General features: G+C 41.7%; 1 protein-coding gene across 1 annotated transcript in view; it reads left to right on the top strand.

Annotated features, from left to right (window-relative positions):
* The window catches only part of EYS (eyes shut homolog), a 1,559,204-nt gene that overhangs the window by 1,509,926 nt on the left and 29,710 nt on the right, over window positions 1-19,568 (top strand). The window contains 1 exon segment of the mRNA XM_030558318.1: window positions 10,258-10,430. Coding sequence (XP_030414178.1) covers window positions 10,258-10,430 — 173 coding nt within the window.

The raw sequence follows: 19,568 nt of genomic DNA, 5'->3' as shown, positions 1-19,568 counted from the left end.
CATAGATATTACAAGAGTTACAGATCCAGGCAAAACAACAAACTCCTGAACACAAACCCCCTTAATATGGTCTCACCCCTTTTTGTGTCTCTATCTTTGGTCCAAGTTCTTAAGGGAGGCCACCTCTTTCTGCCTCACTCCTCCTGCTGAGTCTTCTGGTTCTGGTGACTAAATGGCTCCTCTTGCTCAGCAAGCATGTCGCTTTTAAAGTAGTCTGTGACTTTCCTTCTACTGGAATTTTCAAGGCTGCAACCCCATACAGTATTGCTGACAGAAAGTCATTAAAAGTCAGTGGCTATGGCTGTACAGGGTAGAGTTATACAGTGTTGATGATTCTTTGATGGCCCTGTTTCAATTCCCCAAATATAGCCTGTTTCTATACAGACATTCTAATCCACATGGAAGGTTACAATCATAATTGCTATATAATAAAGAGGAATTCATATCTGAACACAGACATAGTCCCCGAACTGTTACAATGATACAAGAGGTGAAGGTAGTAAACATCCCAAAAACATGGAATGGAGAATGTGGGAAAGAGTCATGCCATCAATAATACACATGCACACCATGACCGTTTTGTCATCTAATTATGGGATTGGGGTTTACTTTTTCCTTTTCTTTCACCTCAGATCTCACAGGCAAGATGATACAAGTGAGATTTTAGACAAATTTGAAAGAGGTAAGAGAGGATGGCATCTTAGACTTAGAGGTTCTATTTCCTCATGCACCATAGACTTCCTACATGATCTTAGGCAAGACACTTGTTTCTCTGAGCCTGTAAAATGGCGATAATAGTGCTTCCCCACCTCACAGGAATATTATGAGGATAACAATATTAATGATTGTGAGGAACTCAGATACTATATTGATGGGAGCCATATAAGTACCTATGATAGATTAACGGAGTCTATCTGTACAATGTTTTATGGTTTCCTATCCACTCTGAGAAGAAACTCCTGTAGAATGGAAGCTAGAGACCTCTTGTTCCAGATGTTGCAACCAACCAGTATGATTAAATGTTATAAAATGCCTGGGGTGAGCTATTTTGTGTGGACACAGGCCACTTTTTAGAATTCAGTATTGCAGCTCTCAGTCAGCACTTCCACAGAAATGAACCTTGATTTTGCAATAGTTTATAACTCAACTGTAAAAATTTTGCTCCGTGAGGAAACTTGGCTTTAAAGGTATTTACTGGGAGAAGATTATTAATTTTTACTTTGTTCATTTATTAGATACTTAATATAATTTTCTACAAAGATGTACTGATTTAAATCACTTAAGAAAGCATGACACAGGAAAAGGGATACATACATTTTACAAATGAACTCTGTGTATGTGCAATGTTTATGTAAAATATAGCCATACAGCTCCAGAAAATCGAATAACAATGTGGTGTGAGGGAAAAGGATTGCACACCTGACAAAGTTTGTACTGATTTTGTGCTGCTCTTTTATCCCTAAAACTCCTGCAGAGCAGCAGTCTATTTGTGATTTGGTTCTAGTTGCTCAGCCATAGTGCATTCCTATATTAAGTGTCACATCCCTACTGGTACAAGCGCAGGATCTTGCCTGATCCCTCCAGAGCCACAAAATCCATGTCACCACCTACACTTTGCTCTTTTTGAAGGACAAAGCCTCAGAAAGTCATATTAAAGCTTCATTTTCATTTACAGAAGCATATGTGAAAAGAGGTCAGTTGCCAGCCAGAAAGACATAAGTGACCAAAAAAGTAGGCTGAATCCTGGAACAGTGGCAGCCTCCTCCAAGCTGCTCACCTGCAGCCTCTCTGCTCAGCAGCTCTTGTGGCTCTGTTCTGAGTTACATGCCCCTCCAACATTCCTGAGGAACACAGAGCCTCTGTCAAGTGTGTGCATGTGAGTGGAGGGAGGCAGCAGTTGGGGAAACATTTGGAGAGAGGACAGAAAGCCAAGATGCTAATGGAAGGTGTAGCTACATTGGATGGTTTGATACTATGCGGATTTCATGTACCTTTTAATATTTTTAAAACACAGTTTTTTTAAACTCCAGCTTAGGTTATGGCTTGGGATAGTGTTACGTTGATTTTCACTTATTGTGGTCCCTACTAAACAGCACCAGTCTGCTATACTAATTCAGATGGAAAATGTGCCCAAAGATTCAAAGGTGTTAACATCACTCAGTCACTGTCTGACATAAAACAGTTTTAAACAAGGTTGAGGGTTTGGTAGACAGAGACCTCTGCCTGCTTAGTACCATGCCAAACACATTATTAAAAAATCCTTCTATTAAAGACACAGAAAAAGCAGGAAAACCAGTTAAAGCATTTGAAAGGTAAATACCATCCACCCGCATCAATGGGTGGGGAAACTTGATAGAGCTGGAGGTCCCAGCAGTAGGGGAAGGAGACACTTGCCAAGGGATAATAAAGAGCTCCTATCTCTGGGAGGCTCTGGCTCCCATTGACTGGCTGAGGCAGAAAGGTGTTGATTGGTCAGCAGTCCCCAGCTCCCAGGATTTAAAACAGTGCAAGAATGATGTGGAGCCTCTTTTGGTTCCATTCCAGCAGCCCACCCGGACCAGGAATTGGAACCCAGCCTGAGAGATGCTGCAGGTCTAGCCAATCACCTGTTATAGGGATCAGGAAGGATTTATTTCTGGGCCAGTTGGCAGAGGACTATGGAATTTTTTTGCCTTCCTCACAGCACCTTCAAGCCACAAGTGGGTTGAGTAGGAACATGCTTAGTACCAAATGAGGAACTGGGGTGGAGTTATTTACTCTAGTGTGGTTAAGAGAATAAAATCCAGAGGTAGAAGACATGCAGTTTTGGTGCTGGGCTTTGGGTGCATGTGATAGGATGAGACCTTGTGGCCTTCCTGGGCTGAGGTCAGACTTTGTGGCTCTTGCGGGCTGAGGTCCCCACTCTGGTGCATCCTCTCTGCTCTGGGAGGGATTGTGCTATGGCTCAAAAAATGTTAAGTCCTGAGGCATAGGCTGAGGATCTCCTACCCCACATTATGGGTTATATCTTAAGGAGCCCTGTAACCCTGCTGCTAGCTACGGGTTATACGGTAAGAATCCCTGGCACCTGTTATGGGTTATATGGCAAGGAGCTCTTTAGCCCTGCACTGGAACCAGTTAAATGCCTGGTAAAGGCGAGTATGGTGATGGGTGGGTAGCACCCCTCCCCTGTGTTAAAATTTAATAAAAGTTGTGGCCTGCCACTGAATTCCATGCATGTGTCTGTCCTCATGTTGCTCCTGTGTCCAAATCAAAGTATTAAGGTTTTAATCTTAACAACTTCCCTTTCTCTTTAGCAGGAGAGAGACTTTAAAGGGGGGGAACAAACATCCCTTGTTTGACATTGCTTACATGGTATTATGGGTGGTAACTTCTCTCCTTTTGGGGAAAAGAGAAGTTAGTTGAGATGGGCTTGAGATGTTGTTGCTGCTGGTTTTGTTACAGTCCGATCCCATTTCTTGGAAGGCAAAACAAGACAGAAAAGAAAAGAAAAGAAAAAATGTAGCTTCTGATTCTGGTGTTGACTTTCATTTGCAGTCTCACTGCTGGAAAAACACAGGCACAGCCACTCTGAGACCTGGCAAACTCACACCAGCCTCAGGTTGTTTAGGGCATTGCTTTTAGCTGCCTCTTTCTGGTCACTGGCTTACGTCAGTGTAGCAAAATATACAGTCTTGGCCAGCCACACCAGACTATTATTAAATAGAAGGTGAGAGAGCAGGTCAGACTAGATGATCAAGATGGTCCCTTCTGGCCTTTGAGTCTATTAGAGGGATAGGAGAGAGGAAAAAGAAGAAAAGGACATACTGTGTGGGTGGGGATGTGAGACAGGTGGTGTTCGGGATCCAACCAACACTGGTGGATGTGGTGATGGCATCTGGCACCTTCTCTCTGGCCCAGTCTGCTCAAGACATCTTTCAGGATTGGGATGAAGAAGGTCTAGGGGCCCAAAAGATAGTGTGTGGGGTATAGCAGCTGTGATAGTGAAGCTCACTCCCGTAGCCAATTTTTCTTCCCAAAGTCATGTTCTTTAAAGATCAAAAAAAGGAGTAATGGGTAGAATAGTTCAACCCTCACCCCCAATATTTTTGCCACCAATTAGGCTCGCTTCCAGCACACCAATTCTGGTTTAATGATCTCAGACTCCACTCTTTTCTTGTTTACCAAATGTGATCTTGGGCAAGCTTTGGGTTATATCAAGAGGCCTTTTTGTTTGTTTGAATGTACTGAGTCTTTCTTTTGCACCTTTGCCCATCAACAGTGGTTGTTATAGTTAATTGTGGTATTTAATGAACTTTCATTTCTCACAGTTGAGCTCACAATTAGGGCAAATTTGTAAGCCCAGTTATCACAACAGGCCCATCATATCTGTCTCTCACGTGTATGTGTGTGTACATGTATGTGTGTCTTTTTAATGTTACTTCAATCATTTCCTAAACAATTATATTCCCTGAATCGCCCTTGACCACAAGTGCAGCACCTTGATAACGTGACAGCTCTATAGCTCTTATGTAATTTTTGTCAGTGTTAGGGCCGGCTCCAGGCACCACCTCAGCAAGCGGGGGCTTGGGGCAGCCAAGGGGAAGGGGCGGCACGTCGGGCTCTTCGGCGGCAATTTCGCGACGGGTCCCTCGGTCCCTCTCAGAGGGAAGGACCTGCCGCCGAAGAAGAAAGTGGCGCAGTGGAGCTGCCGCCGATCACAATCGCAGCTTTTTTTTTTTTTTTTTTTTGCTGTTTGGGGCAGCAAAAACCCTGGAGCTGGCCCTGGTCGGTGCACAATCTCCGACAGTACCAGCTTACACAGGCTCTATGGGTGCTTCTTTCTCTTTTAAAATCATCTGTGGCCCTCTGAAGAGGTTTGTGTTCAAATATTTGGTTTGTGTTCAAGTATTTTGAGCCTCCTGAAAATGATTTCCTTCTGGAGATTTTGTTGTTGCTGGTTTGAGCTATTTCTGTACTTTGCCCACACCTCCACATGGGAAGAATGTACAGTGCAGTTAAACTGGAGATTCAGTTGCTATGGGGATGGTGCTTCAGATTTAAGTAGAAGAAATGTACAGCATTTTCTGTGATTTTTCAGTTGAACTTTACATTCCAGTCAGCAGTAGGGCAGCCACCTGTGTTTTAAGTCAATAAAGACCCACTGTTTGAAAAATACACTGTTTTTATTTTTATTTTCAAGGGGCAGTAATACCTGCCAGTGTTCTATTTGCAGGCCAAAGTTGTATATGAATAATATATTTGCATCATACTCTATGATGCCTTGCATGATTTTTGCTGAAATAGGGAACAAAGTGTGTCTTTTCCCAGGACAAGGGACTTTATGCCCCATCAGGAATACTCTTAAAATGAGGGATTTGCATTTTGATCATTAGAAAGAGCCCTTTTTTATCTGATTCCAGGAGTCGGGCCTATATGTTTATAGGTGGAAAAGTAAAATAGAATCCCTCAGTGTAATTATTATGATTAAATTAGTAGAAGGTTTCATTTTTATTCAGTATATTTAAAAGGTCTCCAGATTGAGGACCACTGGTTGCCTTTACTCCCCTTATGCAATGCCCATTCATTTGAATAACCATTGTGCATGCAGACTGAGAGCAATACAAGGTTGCTATACCCCTACACTGGTTTCGGTGAGTCTGTTTCACCACTTAGCATTTCTTCTAGTCAATGAAAATCAGTGACCTAGATGGCAATGGGACATCTGTTTCACGCATTACAACTGCTTGATTTTTAGTATCGTATCTTACTCCAAGTGTGTCATTTGAGTAAAATCAGTCTGCTTTTTTACTTACACAATGAAAAGAAAAAGAAGTCACGTTTTGCAGAGATAGAGATTTCAGAAGCCTTTATTTTCTCTAGTGTCAGTTCTGCAGCACTTCAGAATGTTCTTTGTTTACAAATAGTGATGTTTTCCATCAAAATGCTTTTCTCTCTCCGTGCTCCATCTTTGGTTGACTATTTTCCCTCAATGTTCTAGTTCAATATTCCCACAACAGGTTCCAGCTCTTCCTGGGGATTCCTCAGCACTTCCAGTCCAGCCAGAAGATATAATCCTTCCAGGATGTCCTGGGTCAGCCTCTGGGCCTCAGTGGGACATACCTGGTAGAGTTCCAAAGGAAGCCTCCCAAGGGCCATCCTTATCAGGTGTCTGAACCACCTCGGCTGGCTCCTATCAATCCAGAGGAATAGCAGCTCTACTTTGAGGCTCACCCTGTCTCAAAGAGTAAGCCCAGCCATGCTGTGGAGAAAAAGACAGTTACTCACCTTTGTAACTGTTGTTCTTCAAGATGTGTTGCTCACATCCATTCCAGTTAGGTGTGCGCACACTTCCATTACCTCCTCCACCTGCTGATTCATGTTCTGTGCCACCCTGCGCAGGAGATCCTGGTGTGCACGAAGATATATAGGCAGTGGGCCAGAGAAGGACATGCCTGCCACTGCCTCGTCAGGCGAGGAGGAAGTGGATACCTCCGGGACAAGCAGATCCTGGGGAAGTTCTGGTTGGGGAGGGTCCTGCTGCCCTAGGTCCATTACAGTGGTGGCATGGGCTTGATCTGTTAGTAGGACAGTTGCCTCTGAGTCTACAGGGGGAGGGCAGCTCACAGTGGCCTCAGGCATCTGATGCTCTGAATGAGGGGATCGAGAAGCTCCTGCGGGAACACCTTGGTCTTGGTGGTATGCCCAAGAAGTACAGAAATTGGATTAAAGAGCCCTTTAAATTGAAAAACCAGTTTGGTTGTTTGGACGAAATCATTTTTTTTTCCGAATTAACTTGGCTAATTCTGAAATAACAGACTAGTGTAGACCAGACCTTAGAATGAAGTCCCCCTGCAAAACAGGATATTGCAAAATTACCCAATGTGCCCTGAAGCATATTTGCAAAGTTTCAATTGTATGGAGAAGAACCTACAAATAGGGAGACTTCCTGCACTCTAGAATATGCCACCACAAAATGATAGAGTTGTGGGAAGTGGGCACATGAAGTTGCCGTCCCTCACAAAACCTAAAGAAGCAGGATTGTGGAGGAGTGTCCTAGCCTGCAACCATCTGCCTAACTCTTAAAGAAACAGAAATGAGAAAGGAAAGGCCTGAGAAATCCAGGCAGTGATGAAATAGCAAGCTACTGCATTTCTCCCTCTCCACCCCAGAAAACAAAACAAACAAGAACAGGATATAGATGAAACCCCAGGTCTGCCGGATGGAGAGGAGCTAGATGGTAAGAGAAGCTGCTGGTACCTGTGGGGAGACAGGACGCCAGCAATGATTCAGATAATGTAGTTAAGCATCAGAAATTGTATCTGTTTCTCTGCACTGAAGCTGAATTCTGACCCTTGGAAGGTCTACTCATTACTAATCAGGAGAGACAGACTGATCCCAAACACTTCTCCACTTGTCTCCCTAAAGTGTGGCCAATTTTGAATTTGCTTCCAAGTCGAAACTTTGTGAGTTGTACCTCTCTCTAGTATGAGCCTGAACCAGAACCCAAAATCCACACAACTCTGAACTTTGGGAAGTCTGGGTGCAAATCTACAATCAAATTGCTAAACTGAGGCACATCTTTAATACCATTGATACGGGGTGCTGTGTGTTCATGACACTTGACATGTATGGAAGAAGGAAGCTGATCAAATTCAACCCTCATGCAAGTAGGTTAAGTCCCATTTAAATCAATAGATCTAGTATTTCACTTTTAGGTTGCAAGAAAATGTTCTAATATATGAGTGTCAAAAAGACATATGGTGTGAAGGAAGGGGGGAGAGAAAAAAAAATTGCTCCTATGAGTCTCAGCAAGTCCAACCACAGCTTCCAGCTCCTTAGTCCATCATAGCACAGGAAACTGACATTTCTATCTGCCACTTAGGAAGCTAAATTACTTTCCCGCCTCAATGGTTTTTATGCATCAAAGCATAATGGTTAAGGGTGAGAGAGAAAATACCCTAATGCTCGACTCTGATAGTAACAAAAGCACCTCAATCTGTGAGGTCTTGTCCTCTTTTCTCCTTAATTTTAGGTGGCCATTTATCACTGTGAAGAGGTTTCAGGCAGTGGTTTGCTTACCTGTTGTCCTTTGCCCTGAAGGTTTAAAGAAACAATAATAGAAGTACAGTGCCATGTTTGCGAAATGTCTAGGAAATGAAAAATAGTTACAGATCATACCTGAGATAAGGATATAGATCTTGCCACTGTTTCAAAGATTCATGGATGCCCTTTGCCTAGAAGCTGTGAGTTGATTGATGGAGACAATGTAGCTCAGCAAGTCTGAACTAATGTCCAAGAGGGACAAAAACAAAAGCCTGAGAAAAGGACCAGTCAGAATCTATGTTCTATTCTTGGCCTTGATTTTTACAGGCAACCAATAACCATTTAGAGCAGGGGTGGGCAAACTACTGCCCAGGGGATGCATCTGGCCCTTTAGGTGTTTTAATCTGGCTCTCAAGTTCCTGCCAGAGAGCAGCTTCCGAAAGCAGTAGTATGTCCCCCCTCTGGCTCCTACGTGTAAGGGCAGAGAGGGAAATCCACACACTGCCCCCACCCCAAGCGCCATCCCCACAGCTCCCATTGGCCACCCTCTGAACCCCTCCCACCCTCCGAACCCCTCGATCCCATCCTCCTACACCCCCAGCCAGAGCCCACACCCCCAATCCACACCCCAACCCACTGCCCCAGCCCGGAGCCCCCTCTCGCACCCTGAACTCCTCATTTCTGGCCCCTCCCAAGCCCTTACCCCAGCCGGAGCCCTCACCTCCTCCCGCACCCCAACTCCCAATTTCATGAGCATTCATGGCTCGCCATACAATTTCCATACCCAGATGTAGCCCTTGGACCAAAAAGTTTGCCCACCCCTTATTTAGAGAAACACTGACATGTCATAAATCTGAGACAAAGTGGGACGAAGAAGAAGAGCTCTGGGTACAATGTTCAATTTGAAATGAAAGAGGTGCCAGGGCTCAAGCTGGGCGGCTGCTGGCCAGAGACTCAGTTCTGGAGGCAGTGCAGCTGCTGACAGCAGTGCAGAAATAAGGGTGACGTGGTATGGTATTGCTACCCTTACTTCTGTGCTGCTGCTGGCAGAGGTGCTGCCTTCAGAGAGTGGAGGCTGCTGGCCGGGAGCCAGAAGTGCTGGGGCTATGAACTGCCAAGCCTAGAGGTGCCAGGGCTCAGCTCTGGCAAGCCCTGGCACAAATTAAGCTCTGTCTGTGTAGCTCACAAGTTTGTCTCTTTCACTAACAGAATTTTGGACCTGTAAAAGATATTACCTCACCCATTTTGTCTCTCTAATATCCTGAGAGCACTACGGCTATAATAACAGGTCATAAAACTGCCAGTGGATGATAAAATGCAAATTGATTTAATGCATTTAAACTATTAAAAAGAATTCTGCTTTCAAGGAGAAGGTCCATTTTTAAATCTCTGTATCTAGTGTGTTTTTGGATTTTACAAGCTCTACAACACTCAGAATGACTTTAATATGGACAACCAACAGGATGGTTTGTTTTTCTTGTTTGATCTCAGTGATTCCCCTGGCTCTAATTAAATACAGAGGTGTGAAAGGCCAGCAGACATTTACCTTTTCTCGGGTTCCCTCAGTTTGATGACGGCATTAATGACTGCAACTAGCCACTATATACAACTTGTGACACAGGTCTCACTCCCCTGCAAACCTCCTACCCTCTCCTCCTCCAAACCCTTCCCCGGATCCCACTTCTGCTCCACCTCTGAGAAGAAATCAGCCAACTAACTGGCTAGCTGAGAAACAGCCACAGGGCCTGATCTTACTACTTTTCCCTTGCGTCCACTTCATTATCTTCCGTTTCCCCCTTATTCTTTGTTAGACTTACTTTTTGTGCCATTTCTTAATTTAGCTTGTAAGTTTTTTGGGTTAGGGACCTTGCCTTCTTCTGTATTTTGTATAATACCTAGCAAAAAGGAGATGCAAGACTGGCTGGCGTTTCTGGATAATAATATCACAGTACAAAGAATAAAAAATTCAAATATCCCATTAAATACAAACAGTGATCCCAGGGTGTTAGACTAAAACAAATATGATGTAAATTTGTGCTAATAGTTTAAAACTAAGCTGCCTAAAAATACAATCCAATGAGAGACTTAGCTACTTAGCACCACTGAAAACCTCTGATTTAGCTGCCTAACTTTAGGCATCAAAGTCTGAAAATGTTGACTCCAAATGCTACTGAAACATTGATTTGTTTGGGTAATAATGTTGCATAGTTTCCCCTCTTTTATGTATTGTAGCTGTGACTGCCCCACTGGATGGAAAGGAGCATTTTGCACAGAGACAGTTTCAGTTTGCGATCCTGAGCACAACCCACCACATCTGTGTAGAAAAGGTGCTACCTGTGTGCCACTGCCTGATGGATACACATGCCACTGCCCTCTAGGAACTACTGGCACCTTCTGTGAACAAGGTATGACAAAGCTAGTAGGTCTTTTCCATGTTATCCATTTGTGGTTTTTTTCTCCAAAGATTGATTTTTATTTGCCTGGTTCATGTAGAGAGCAAATAAAATGATTGAAGGAGAGTAATACAAATAGAAATTGGATTTTTTGGTTTCATTACCCCTCTGGCTGATCTGCACCCATGCTAGTCGATAGCAGAGCTCCAATTGACTCCTATGCATGCGGGGTTATTCCCTTCCTAGACTGTGAAGTACTCAGAAATGTGGCATTCCAGTGCTTCCCAAGCAGCTGAATGTATGAAACGGTAGGTGAAATGACATTAATATAAAGCACTCTCATGCACCTAATAACCCTTTATAGAAAATTCATCTTGGGAAGGAACTCTCCTTTATTTGCTTTTGGTTCTTTATAAAAAAAATAAAATAAAAATTAAAAATCAGTAAGTGTAAATGGCCAAACAAAGAAGCACAAATGCAGGGGACACACTTCCTAAATGCCTCAGTTTCCAGCCTACTTTTAAACAACCTTTAAAAGGTCCAATGGATAGGGCACTGGAAGTGGAGTCAGGAACCTCTGGGACCTTGGACAAGTCACAGCATCTCTCTGTGACTCAGTTTCTCCACCTGTAAAGTGGAGATAACACTTAGCCACTTAGATTAAAAGTGTGAGGTACAAAGTCAGTACAAAGTGTATTTATTTCATAAATGAAACCAAGTGGCATCCCAACTTTGTGTAAAAAAAAAACAAAACAAAAAAACCACTCTTTTAAAACCATTGGTCCTAACCCAGTAATTGCTGACTCTGTGCTTACACTTATTTTCAATTCCTTCATTTTTCCAGTTCCTTAAAATTATTGGAGCTGCAAATTCACCCACCCTTTGTAAGTTTGTCAGAAAATGAGTGCACATTAGGCACTATGAAAGCAGCATTATGGTCTACCTGGCTTTATTCCCATTTAGAGCCCCAGGAGTTCTGTACACCTGAGGTCTGATTCTATGCTTTCCATTGACATTGCTGGAAACATTCCTGTTGACTTCAGTGGGCATTGGATTAGGCCTCAGGATTAGACTAATGATAAAACAGGCAAACTTCTTTGAGCACATTCATATATCACAACACTAAGTTATTAGCTGCCAATCTCAGAGAAGATGTCTATGCTACCTTGCCTTTGAATATGTCTGTTGTCCTTTTCCACCTTAAAAAAAAAGGCTTCAGCCTTGTCTGCCTTGTTTTTCTCAGGCCCTTCTTTAGGACTCCGTTGAAGGGTTTTTGTTTGTCCTTTACAGTACTTTCTGAGGCCTGGCCTCCCTTACTGAATCCACAAAGCAAACTATGGGCACAGAACTGACTATACCACTTGCTATGTGAGTTGTACTCCCCATCTGGAAGTCTGATTTGGGTCCAAAACTGAATTGCACAACTCAGGTGCAAATTTGCAGGCTCAAACTCTGTTCACAAACCACTTTCTGAAAAGTCACCTTCATTCCCTTTAAGAACACTGTTTGAAGCACTGACTCTGCTGAAGCAGCCTTTCAAGGGTCTTCGTATTAACTCTTAAGCTTTGAATTTCCTTTTCATTGGGGGTTTATAATTGTGATGCCATCTGGACTCAGGACAGCAGACAATATAGAGAATATGCTTCACACAAAGCAGATAATTTATCTTGTAATAAGTCCTATGTACCAGGACTTCAAACAGGTTTTGCTCTTTTTGCAATGTACAGTACTGCAGGTACTCACATTCGAGCCATAGAAAACACGCAAGAGAAACTCTGCTCCTCATAGTTTGTTATTCTTTGAATAAATCCTAAACCTGTAGCTGGAAAGCAGAAAGGAAGGCACTCGTTGTACTGAAAGATTTTCTTTGGCTTTGGTATGAAGTGGAATTACTCTACTTGGCCAAAACCCTTTGACTGGAATTTCACCTTACTCTGGCAGAGTAGTGAATTATCATATTTTTTAAAGTACAGTTTTCACTTTTAATGGATGGCAAACTGCTAAAAACAGCTGTTTACTGAGATTGAATACATCTTCCCTGGAATGATGGTATGTGTCGGATGAGGGAAAAAGTGAGAACAAAGGGAGATAAAGTGATGAAGACTAATGAACACCAAGGAAAGAAAGATGGAGTGAGGGAAATATATGAGACAGAACAAAAAAAACAATATAACAGAACAACAATAAAAACAAGCAGGCCATTGCCAATGGACAAGGACCAGTAAACACAGGGCAGTGATGTGGGTCATAGGAAACCAAGGCAGGCAAAGTCAGCAAGAATAGTGTACAGGACAAGCATGGGATCATAAAGAATGATGCTTATGGCGACACAGTTTTGTTAATTTGGACAATCTATCTGAGTACAATTTATGAATTTTGAATTTATGAACTCTGTTTCTTCATCAATCTGCAAACACCATTATAAACATGGAGATGGTTGGCCTTCTCTGTTAGCCTCCTATCTCCACGTTGGACTGAAACTCCAGGGGGTAGTGGCCCAGAGCTAGCAATAAAGGATCATTGAATGTTGATGGTCCTCCATTCAAAAAGAAATACCTTGAGACAGAAGAAAGACCCTTGCCCAGGAGAACTGGTTTACCAAAGGAGAGGCCATCTGTCAATGAAGTCATCAGGCAGGGGTCTTTGGTCATCTGCAGAGGCAGATCAGTGTGTCTCAAGACAAAGGAAGCTGGTAGTTACAAGACAAAAGGTAACAGAGGGAGAAAAGACCTGAGACTGGATGTTATGAAGAGAGGTCACGCGCGGGAGGGTAAAGGGGAGAGGAAATATCTGGGACTCCTTAGAGGACTTTAGCCTGTGCCCAAAAAATTCTCCAGGGTGGTGAGGGGAGTGAGGGAAATGTGTACCATTGTTTCTATTCTTTTGTATGGATCAGTGTATTTGTCATGATACCAAGTAAAGAGTTATGGTGTTTCAGAATCCTGTGCAAAGTCATTCTGTGTATCTGTTGACTCTATCATGTACCCCATGAGAGGTAAACAGTGAACCTTTGGTGGGATTCTGGGGAACATGGAAGAGTTGCTGGAGAGGATAGGGGCAGACAGCACTGGTTTCAAGGTCTAAGCAATTGGATTTTGGGAGTCCTCATTACCAACAGGGGTATCAGACACGAGGTCTGTACCTAGAGTGCATGCTGATAGGGCCAAAGCCAGTGCCTAAGCTCTATATAGCCCCAGTAAGATGAGATGAGGTGGGATTCAGGGTTTGGATCCCTCACAGTAGGCTGGCGCATATCCAACAGGGGGCTCTTTACCCGATCTGTGAGAACAGTTTGCACTGCAAATGTGAAAGATAGTTTAACTGAGCCTGACTGAAGTCATTAAACACGGATACCATATCTAACAAGCATTAATACGTGTTTTGCTCTGGAAAGTACGAATCAAATGTCTATTGTTATCCATTTATTGTGTGCATAAGGAAATTGAGCAAAATGTGTTAAAAATCAACACATAACTGTTCTCAAAATGCTTTGCAGAACATTCGCATGTACAACGGTGGAGTCAACAACACTACCAAGAATGAAACTGGGACTTTACACAGCACAGCTGAATGATAAAACTTGAGGTAGTAAGGACATAACTGTACAACAGTAAATCAGCTAAATCAGAAGTTGTATAAACCCAGGGAAAGCAGGATCACCTATGGAAAACGCTCTTATTATTCAGATAGATCAAATCCTGTCAAATCTTACTCAGGCAAACTCTCACTGACTTCATTGCTTGAATAAGTACTGTTTGTAAATACTGAGCAAAGCCCTTAGAAGAATGCGTAAAGAAGCAAATTAAAGCGTATTTTTAAAAAAGAGGGAAAAATAAGTCAAGCCTCCTTTTCACAAGCTTGAACTAAGGTCGTCCTCAGTGATGTTGAGCACCCTCAGTTTTTAATAATGCTAATAGGAGCTGAGGGTGCTCAGCACTTATGAGGATCAGGCCCTATGTATGCAATGGTAAAGTGATTTAAAGAAATCACTTAGAAACAAGAGCTGCTGTAATGAAATAGGAAGGACCAAATCATGCAACATTAGAATCTTTTCTTAATGTTAACATCACCATTAGGACTTACTAAGAATTCCTCTAAGATATTCTGACTCAAGTATCAACAGATCATTCTGATCCAATGGCTTTAAAGATCACAGCTATAATAGTAATACAAGAAATTGAGAGTTACCAAAACCGTCAAGGACTAAGAACGTGAAAAAAGAAATTGAGCAAACTTCATAAAAGTAATGATGATTTACAAAACACCAAAACGGAATTTTATGTTAACAACATCTTGGTTTTATCATTTAACTACAACTTGGCAAATAAAGGAAATGGCTGACACTAAACTGTATAGAATTTGAGAAAAGTAACTTTAAACTGTAACCCAGAATAACAAGAAACTAAGGCTGGTCACTTCAAAACCATTACATTCAAAACAAACAAAATACTCCAATTCCCAGCACTTCAGCTAAAAGGTAAAGGAGCCTGCTGAATAACTGTGTGAAGGATGTGCTCTACCTAAACCAGAATGGAACCAGGTTGCTGGCACATAAATTTTAAAAGGTCACAGAGAATTTTTTTTAAATTAAGGGCAGAGGGGTGCGCAGTTCGGGCAGACACGTTGCTTAGGGGAGAATTGATTAGAGAGGATATTCTATATCCTAGTAAAGAGGGGAGGATAGAAGTTGATAAAATACAGGTAGGAACTGAAAAGAAACAATAAAACAAAAGAGAGTCCCATTCAGTTACGTCACATGAAGGCAGAAATCTAAATAGTGACAAATTTGATAGGTGCATATATACAAATGCAATAAGTCTAAATACTAGGATGGGTGGGCTTGAGTGCCTGGTATTTAAATGAGGATATTGATATAGTAAGAGCAGCAAAGAATCCTGTGGCATCTTATAGACCAACAGACGTCTTGGAGCATGAGCTTTCGTGGGTGAATACCCACTTCCTCAGATGCATGTAATGGAAATATCCAGGGGCAGGTATATATATGTGTGCTAGCAAGCAAGCTAGAGATAACGAGGTCCTCGTTATCTCTAGCTTGCTTGCTAGCACACATATATATACCTGCCCCTGGATATTTCCATTACATGCATCTGAGGAAGTGGGTATTCACCCACGAAAGCTCATGCTCCAAGACGTCTGTTGGTCTATAAGGTGCCACAGGATTCTTTGCTGCTTTTACAGATCCAGACTAACACGGCTACCCTCTGATACTTGATATAGTAAGCTTCACATAAATTTGGTGGAATGATGATAATCAATCATATCAGTGTACAAAATATATAGGATTGACAGAGTAGATCGTGGGTATGAGAGTGGCAGTATACAGACTCTCCCTGACTTACGCAAGTGTTCCATTCCAGAATGCCTTGTGTAAGTCCAATTTTGCGTAAGTTGGGAATGCATACCCAACAATTACGTCCCCACCCCCCCAAAAAAAAAGAGCTTATGGAAAGTCCGAAGCTTTTTCCGTAAGTGCAGATTTGCATAAGTCGGGTCTTGTGTAACCTGGAGAGCGTCTGCATGCGAAAGCAAGCATAGAGTCAAATGGTAAAAATCTTTAAATGAACCTATACTACAGAATCTCTATGGATAGAAATTCCATGTTTGAATAATAAGAGTATAGCAGTTGGAATATACCACTAACCACCTGACCAGGATGGTGATTAGGAGAGGCTACAAAAACAGAAAACTCAGTAATAGTGGGGCATTTCAACTATTCTTATATTGACGGGCATGTCACCTGAGGACAGAATGCAGAGATAAAACTTCTAGACACCGTTAATGACTGCTTCTTGGAGCAGCTAATCCTGAAATCTGCAAAGGGAGAGGCAATTCTTAATTTAGTCCTAAGTGGCACACAGGATGTGGTCGAAGAGGTGAATATAGCTGAACTTCTTGGTAATTATGACCATAATGTAATTAAATTTAACATCCTTGTCGAGGGGAGAATACCAAAGAAACCCACCATATTAGCATTTACCTTCAAAAAGGGGAGTTATACAAAAATGAGGAAGCTAGTTAAATGGAAATTAAAAGAAAAGTCACAAAAAGTGAAATACCTGCAAGCTGCATACGGTGTTTTTAAAAACACCGTAATAGAGGCTCAAGCTATATGTATAGCCCAAATAATAAAAAACCTGTAAGAGGACCAATAAACCTCCAGCGTAACTAAACAACAGAATAAAAGAGGTGGTTAGGGACAAAAAGGCATCCTTTAAAAAATAAAAGTCAACTCCTACTGAGGAAAATTAGACTTCATTTGTCAGAGTTTAAGTATAATTAGGCAGGGCAAAAAAAAAATTTGAAAAGCAACTAGCAAAAGACAAAAAAAAAGCTGTTAGTTTTTGTAAGTACATCAAAAGAAGGAAACCTGCTGGTGGACAATTGAGGTGCTAAAGGAGCACTCAATAAAGACAAGGCCACTATGGAGAAGCTAAATGAATTATTTTCATCAGTTTTCACTGCAAAGGATGAGGGAGATTCCCACACCTAAGCAATTCGTTTTGGGGTCACATACGAGGTGTCAGGAAAGGTGGTTTTGGAACATATTGATAAATGAAATAGTAATAAGACCCCAGAACCAGAAGATATTCACCCAAGAGTTCTGCAGGAATGGAAATATGAAATTGCAGAACTACTAACTGTGGTATGTAACCTATCACTTAAATCAGCCTCTGTACCAGATTGCAAATGTGATGACGATTTTTTTTAAAAGGGCTCCAGAATCAATCCTGGGAATTACAGGCCAATAAGCCTAATTTCAGTATCAAGAAAACTCGTTGAAACTATAGTGAAGAATGGAATTATCAGACACATAGATGAACACAATGTGCTGGGGAAGAGTCAACACGGCTTTTGTAAAGGGAAATCATGACTCATCAATATATCAAGATTCGAGGAGGGGGTCAACAAACACATAGGCTAGAATGAACCAGTAGATATAACGTACCTGGACTTTTCTGAAAGCCCCTTACCAATGGCTCTTAAGCAGCCATGGGATAAGAGGAAAGGTCCTCTCATAGCTCAGTAACTGATTAAAAGAAAGAAAACAAAGGGTAGGAATAAATGCTCAGTTTTCACAGTGGAGAGAGGTAAATAGTGGGGTCCCCCCATGATATCTACTGGTACCGTGCTGTTCAATATATTCAAAACGATCTGGTAAAAGGGGTAAACACTCAGGTGGGAAAGTTTGCTGTTGATGCACAATTACTTAAGATAGTTAAATCCAAAGCAGATTGCAAAGAGTTACAAAGGGATCTCACAAAACTTGGAGACTGGGCAAGAAAATGGCACATGAAATTCAATGCTGATAAATCTAAAGAAATACACATAGGAAAACAATCCCAACTATCCATACAAAATAATGGGGTCTAAATTGCTCTTACCACTCAAGAAAGAGCTCTTGGAATTATTGTGGGTAGTTCTATGAAAACATCTGCTCAATGTGCTGTGCAGTCAAAAAAGCTAACAAAATGTTAGGAACCATTAGGCAAGGGATAGATGGTAAGACAAAAAAGCTCAGAATGCCATTATATAAATGCATGGTATGCCCACAATTTGAATACTGTGTGCAGTTCAGGTCATCCCTTCTCAAAAAATAAATAAATATTAGAATTGGGAAAAGTACAGAGAAGGGCAACAACAATGATTAGGAGTATGGAACAGCTTCTGTGGGAAGAGAGATTAAAAAGAGTGGGATTGTTCATCTGAGAAAAGAGACAAGTTGGCGGGAGGTGGGATATGATAGAGGTCTATACAATCATGACTGGTATGGAGAAAGTGAATAAGGTAGTGTTATTTACCCACTTCATATAACACAAGAACCAGTGGTCATCCTATGAAATTAATAGTCAGCAGGCTTAAAGAAACATAAGGAAGTACTTCTTCACACTACACACTGCCAACCTTTGGAACTTGTTGCCAGGGGATGTTGTGAAGTCCAAAATTACAACTGAATTCATAAAAGAATTATGGTAGATAAATTAATGGAGGATAGGTTCATCAGTGGTTATTAGCGAAGATGGTCTGGAACACAACCCTTTGCCTTTGTGTCCCTAAACCTCTAACTGCTAGACATTGGGACTGGACAACAGGGAAGGGATTGCCTGATAAATTGCCCTGTTCTATTCATTCCCTCTGAAGCATCTGGGCACCAGCCATGGTGCGAAGAGAGGATACTGAGCTAGATGGACCAATGGTCTGACCCAGAATGGCCGATCTTAAGACTTTTGAAACACTCACTTCCAGTTTATTCTCTGCCAAATAATTCACTTTGCAATTACACTGACAAACTCTAAGAATCCTGTCTTGTCAGCTCTTCCTTATGTGAGTATCAGTCTCACATATGACTTCTCAGGTGAGGAACAATGGGGGGGGAATCAGGCCCAAAGATGTCTCTTTCTCTGCAAAAAGAAATAATCTAAAAATATCTTTCTGTATGAATAATGTGTGGCTCTATCATGCATCATTATTTATGAATGGCAAAACTTTACCTTCTTTCATTGTCACTGAAAGACTCTCTGAAGTTCAACTATATAGACACAGAAAACTTCCATAACTAATGTGCACATTTTATAACACTGAGCCTAAACAATACTAAGCCATATACACACAGCCTTTCCTTCTTTGCTTTTTATTCCATTTTTCTTTCCTGTTCTCAGTTAGCATGGAGCACATTTGTTCATCTTCGTCATATGAGTAGTGCTGTTTAAACCACTTAGTCTACTTGGCCCAAAGTAATTTGTAGTGGAAACAGTGAGAAAACGCAATGATGCTTCTTTGACAAAGCTGTAGGAGTGCTGAACTATAGTATTTGTCTTGATCCATTGGAATTCCTCTGGGTACCCAGCCAAACAGTCTATAATCTAGACACAGTTTAGGAGATTCTTAAAAGAGTGGGGGGACCTGTACGTGCAGGACATATTAGCAGGTTACCTGGTTGTAGTGCCTGATACTTTGTTTTGGTGCCAATGGTGTAATATGTCAAAAGACACTGTAGATGGCAGTATTGGAGAACGGTTGTATATGGCTTTTTAAAAAAAAATTCACAAAACATATATAAACTTTAATCCAGATTTGTTCAGCAATTTGCTACCCTTACAGGGAAATTCCTGGACTATTGGTTGTGGTCAG

This window comes from Gopherus evgoodei, chromosome 3 (assembly GCF_007399415.2).
Source record: "Gopherus evgoodei ecotype Sinaloan lineage chromosome 3, rGopEvg1_v1.p, whole genome shotgun sequence".
Taxonomy (NCBI): domain Eukaryota; kingdom Metazoa; phylum Chordata; order Testudines; family Testudinidae; genus Gopherus; species Gopherus evgoodei.
The sequence above is the reverse complement of the archived record's forward strand: the minus strand, read 5'-3'. Positions and strand labels throughout refer to the sequence as shown.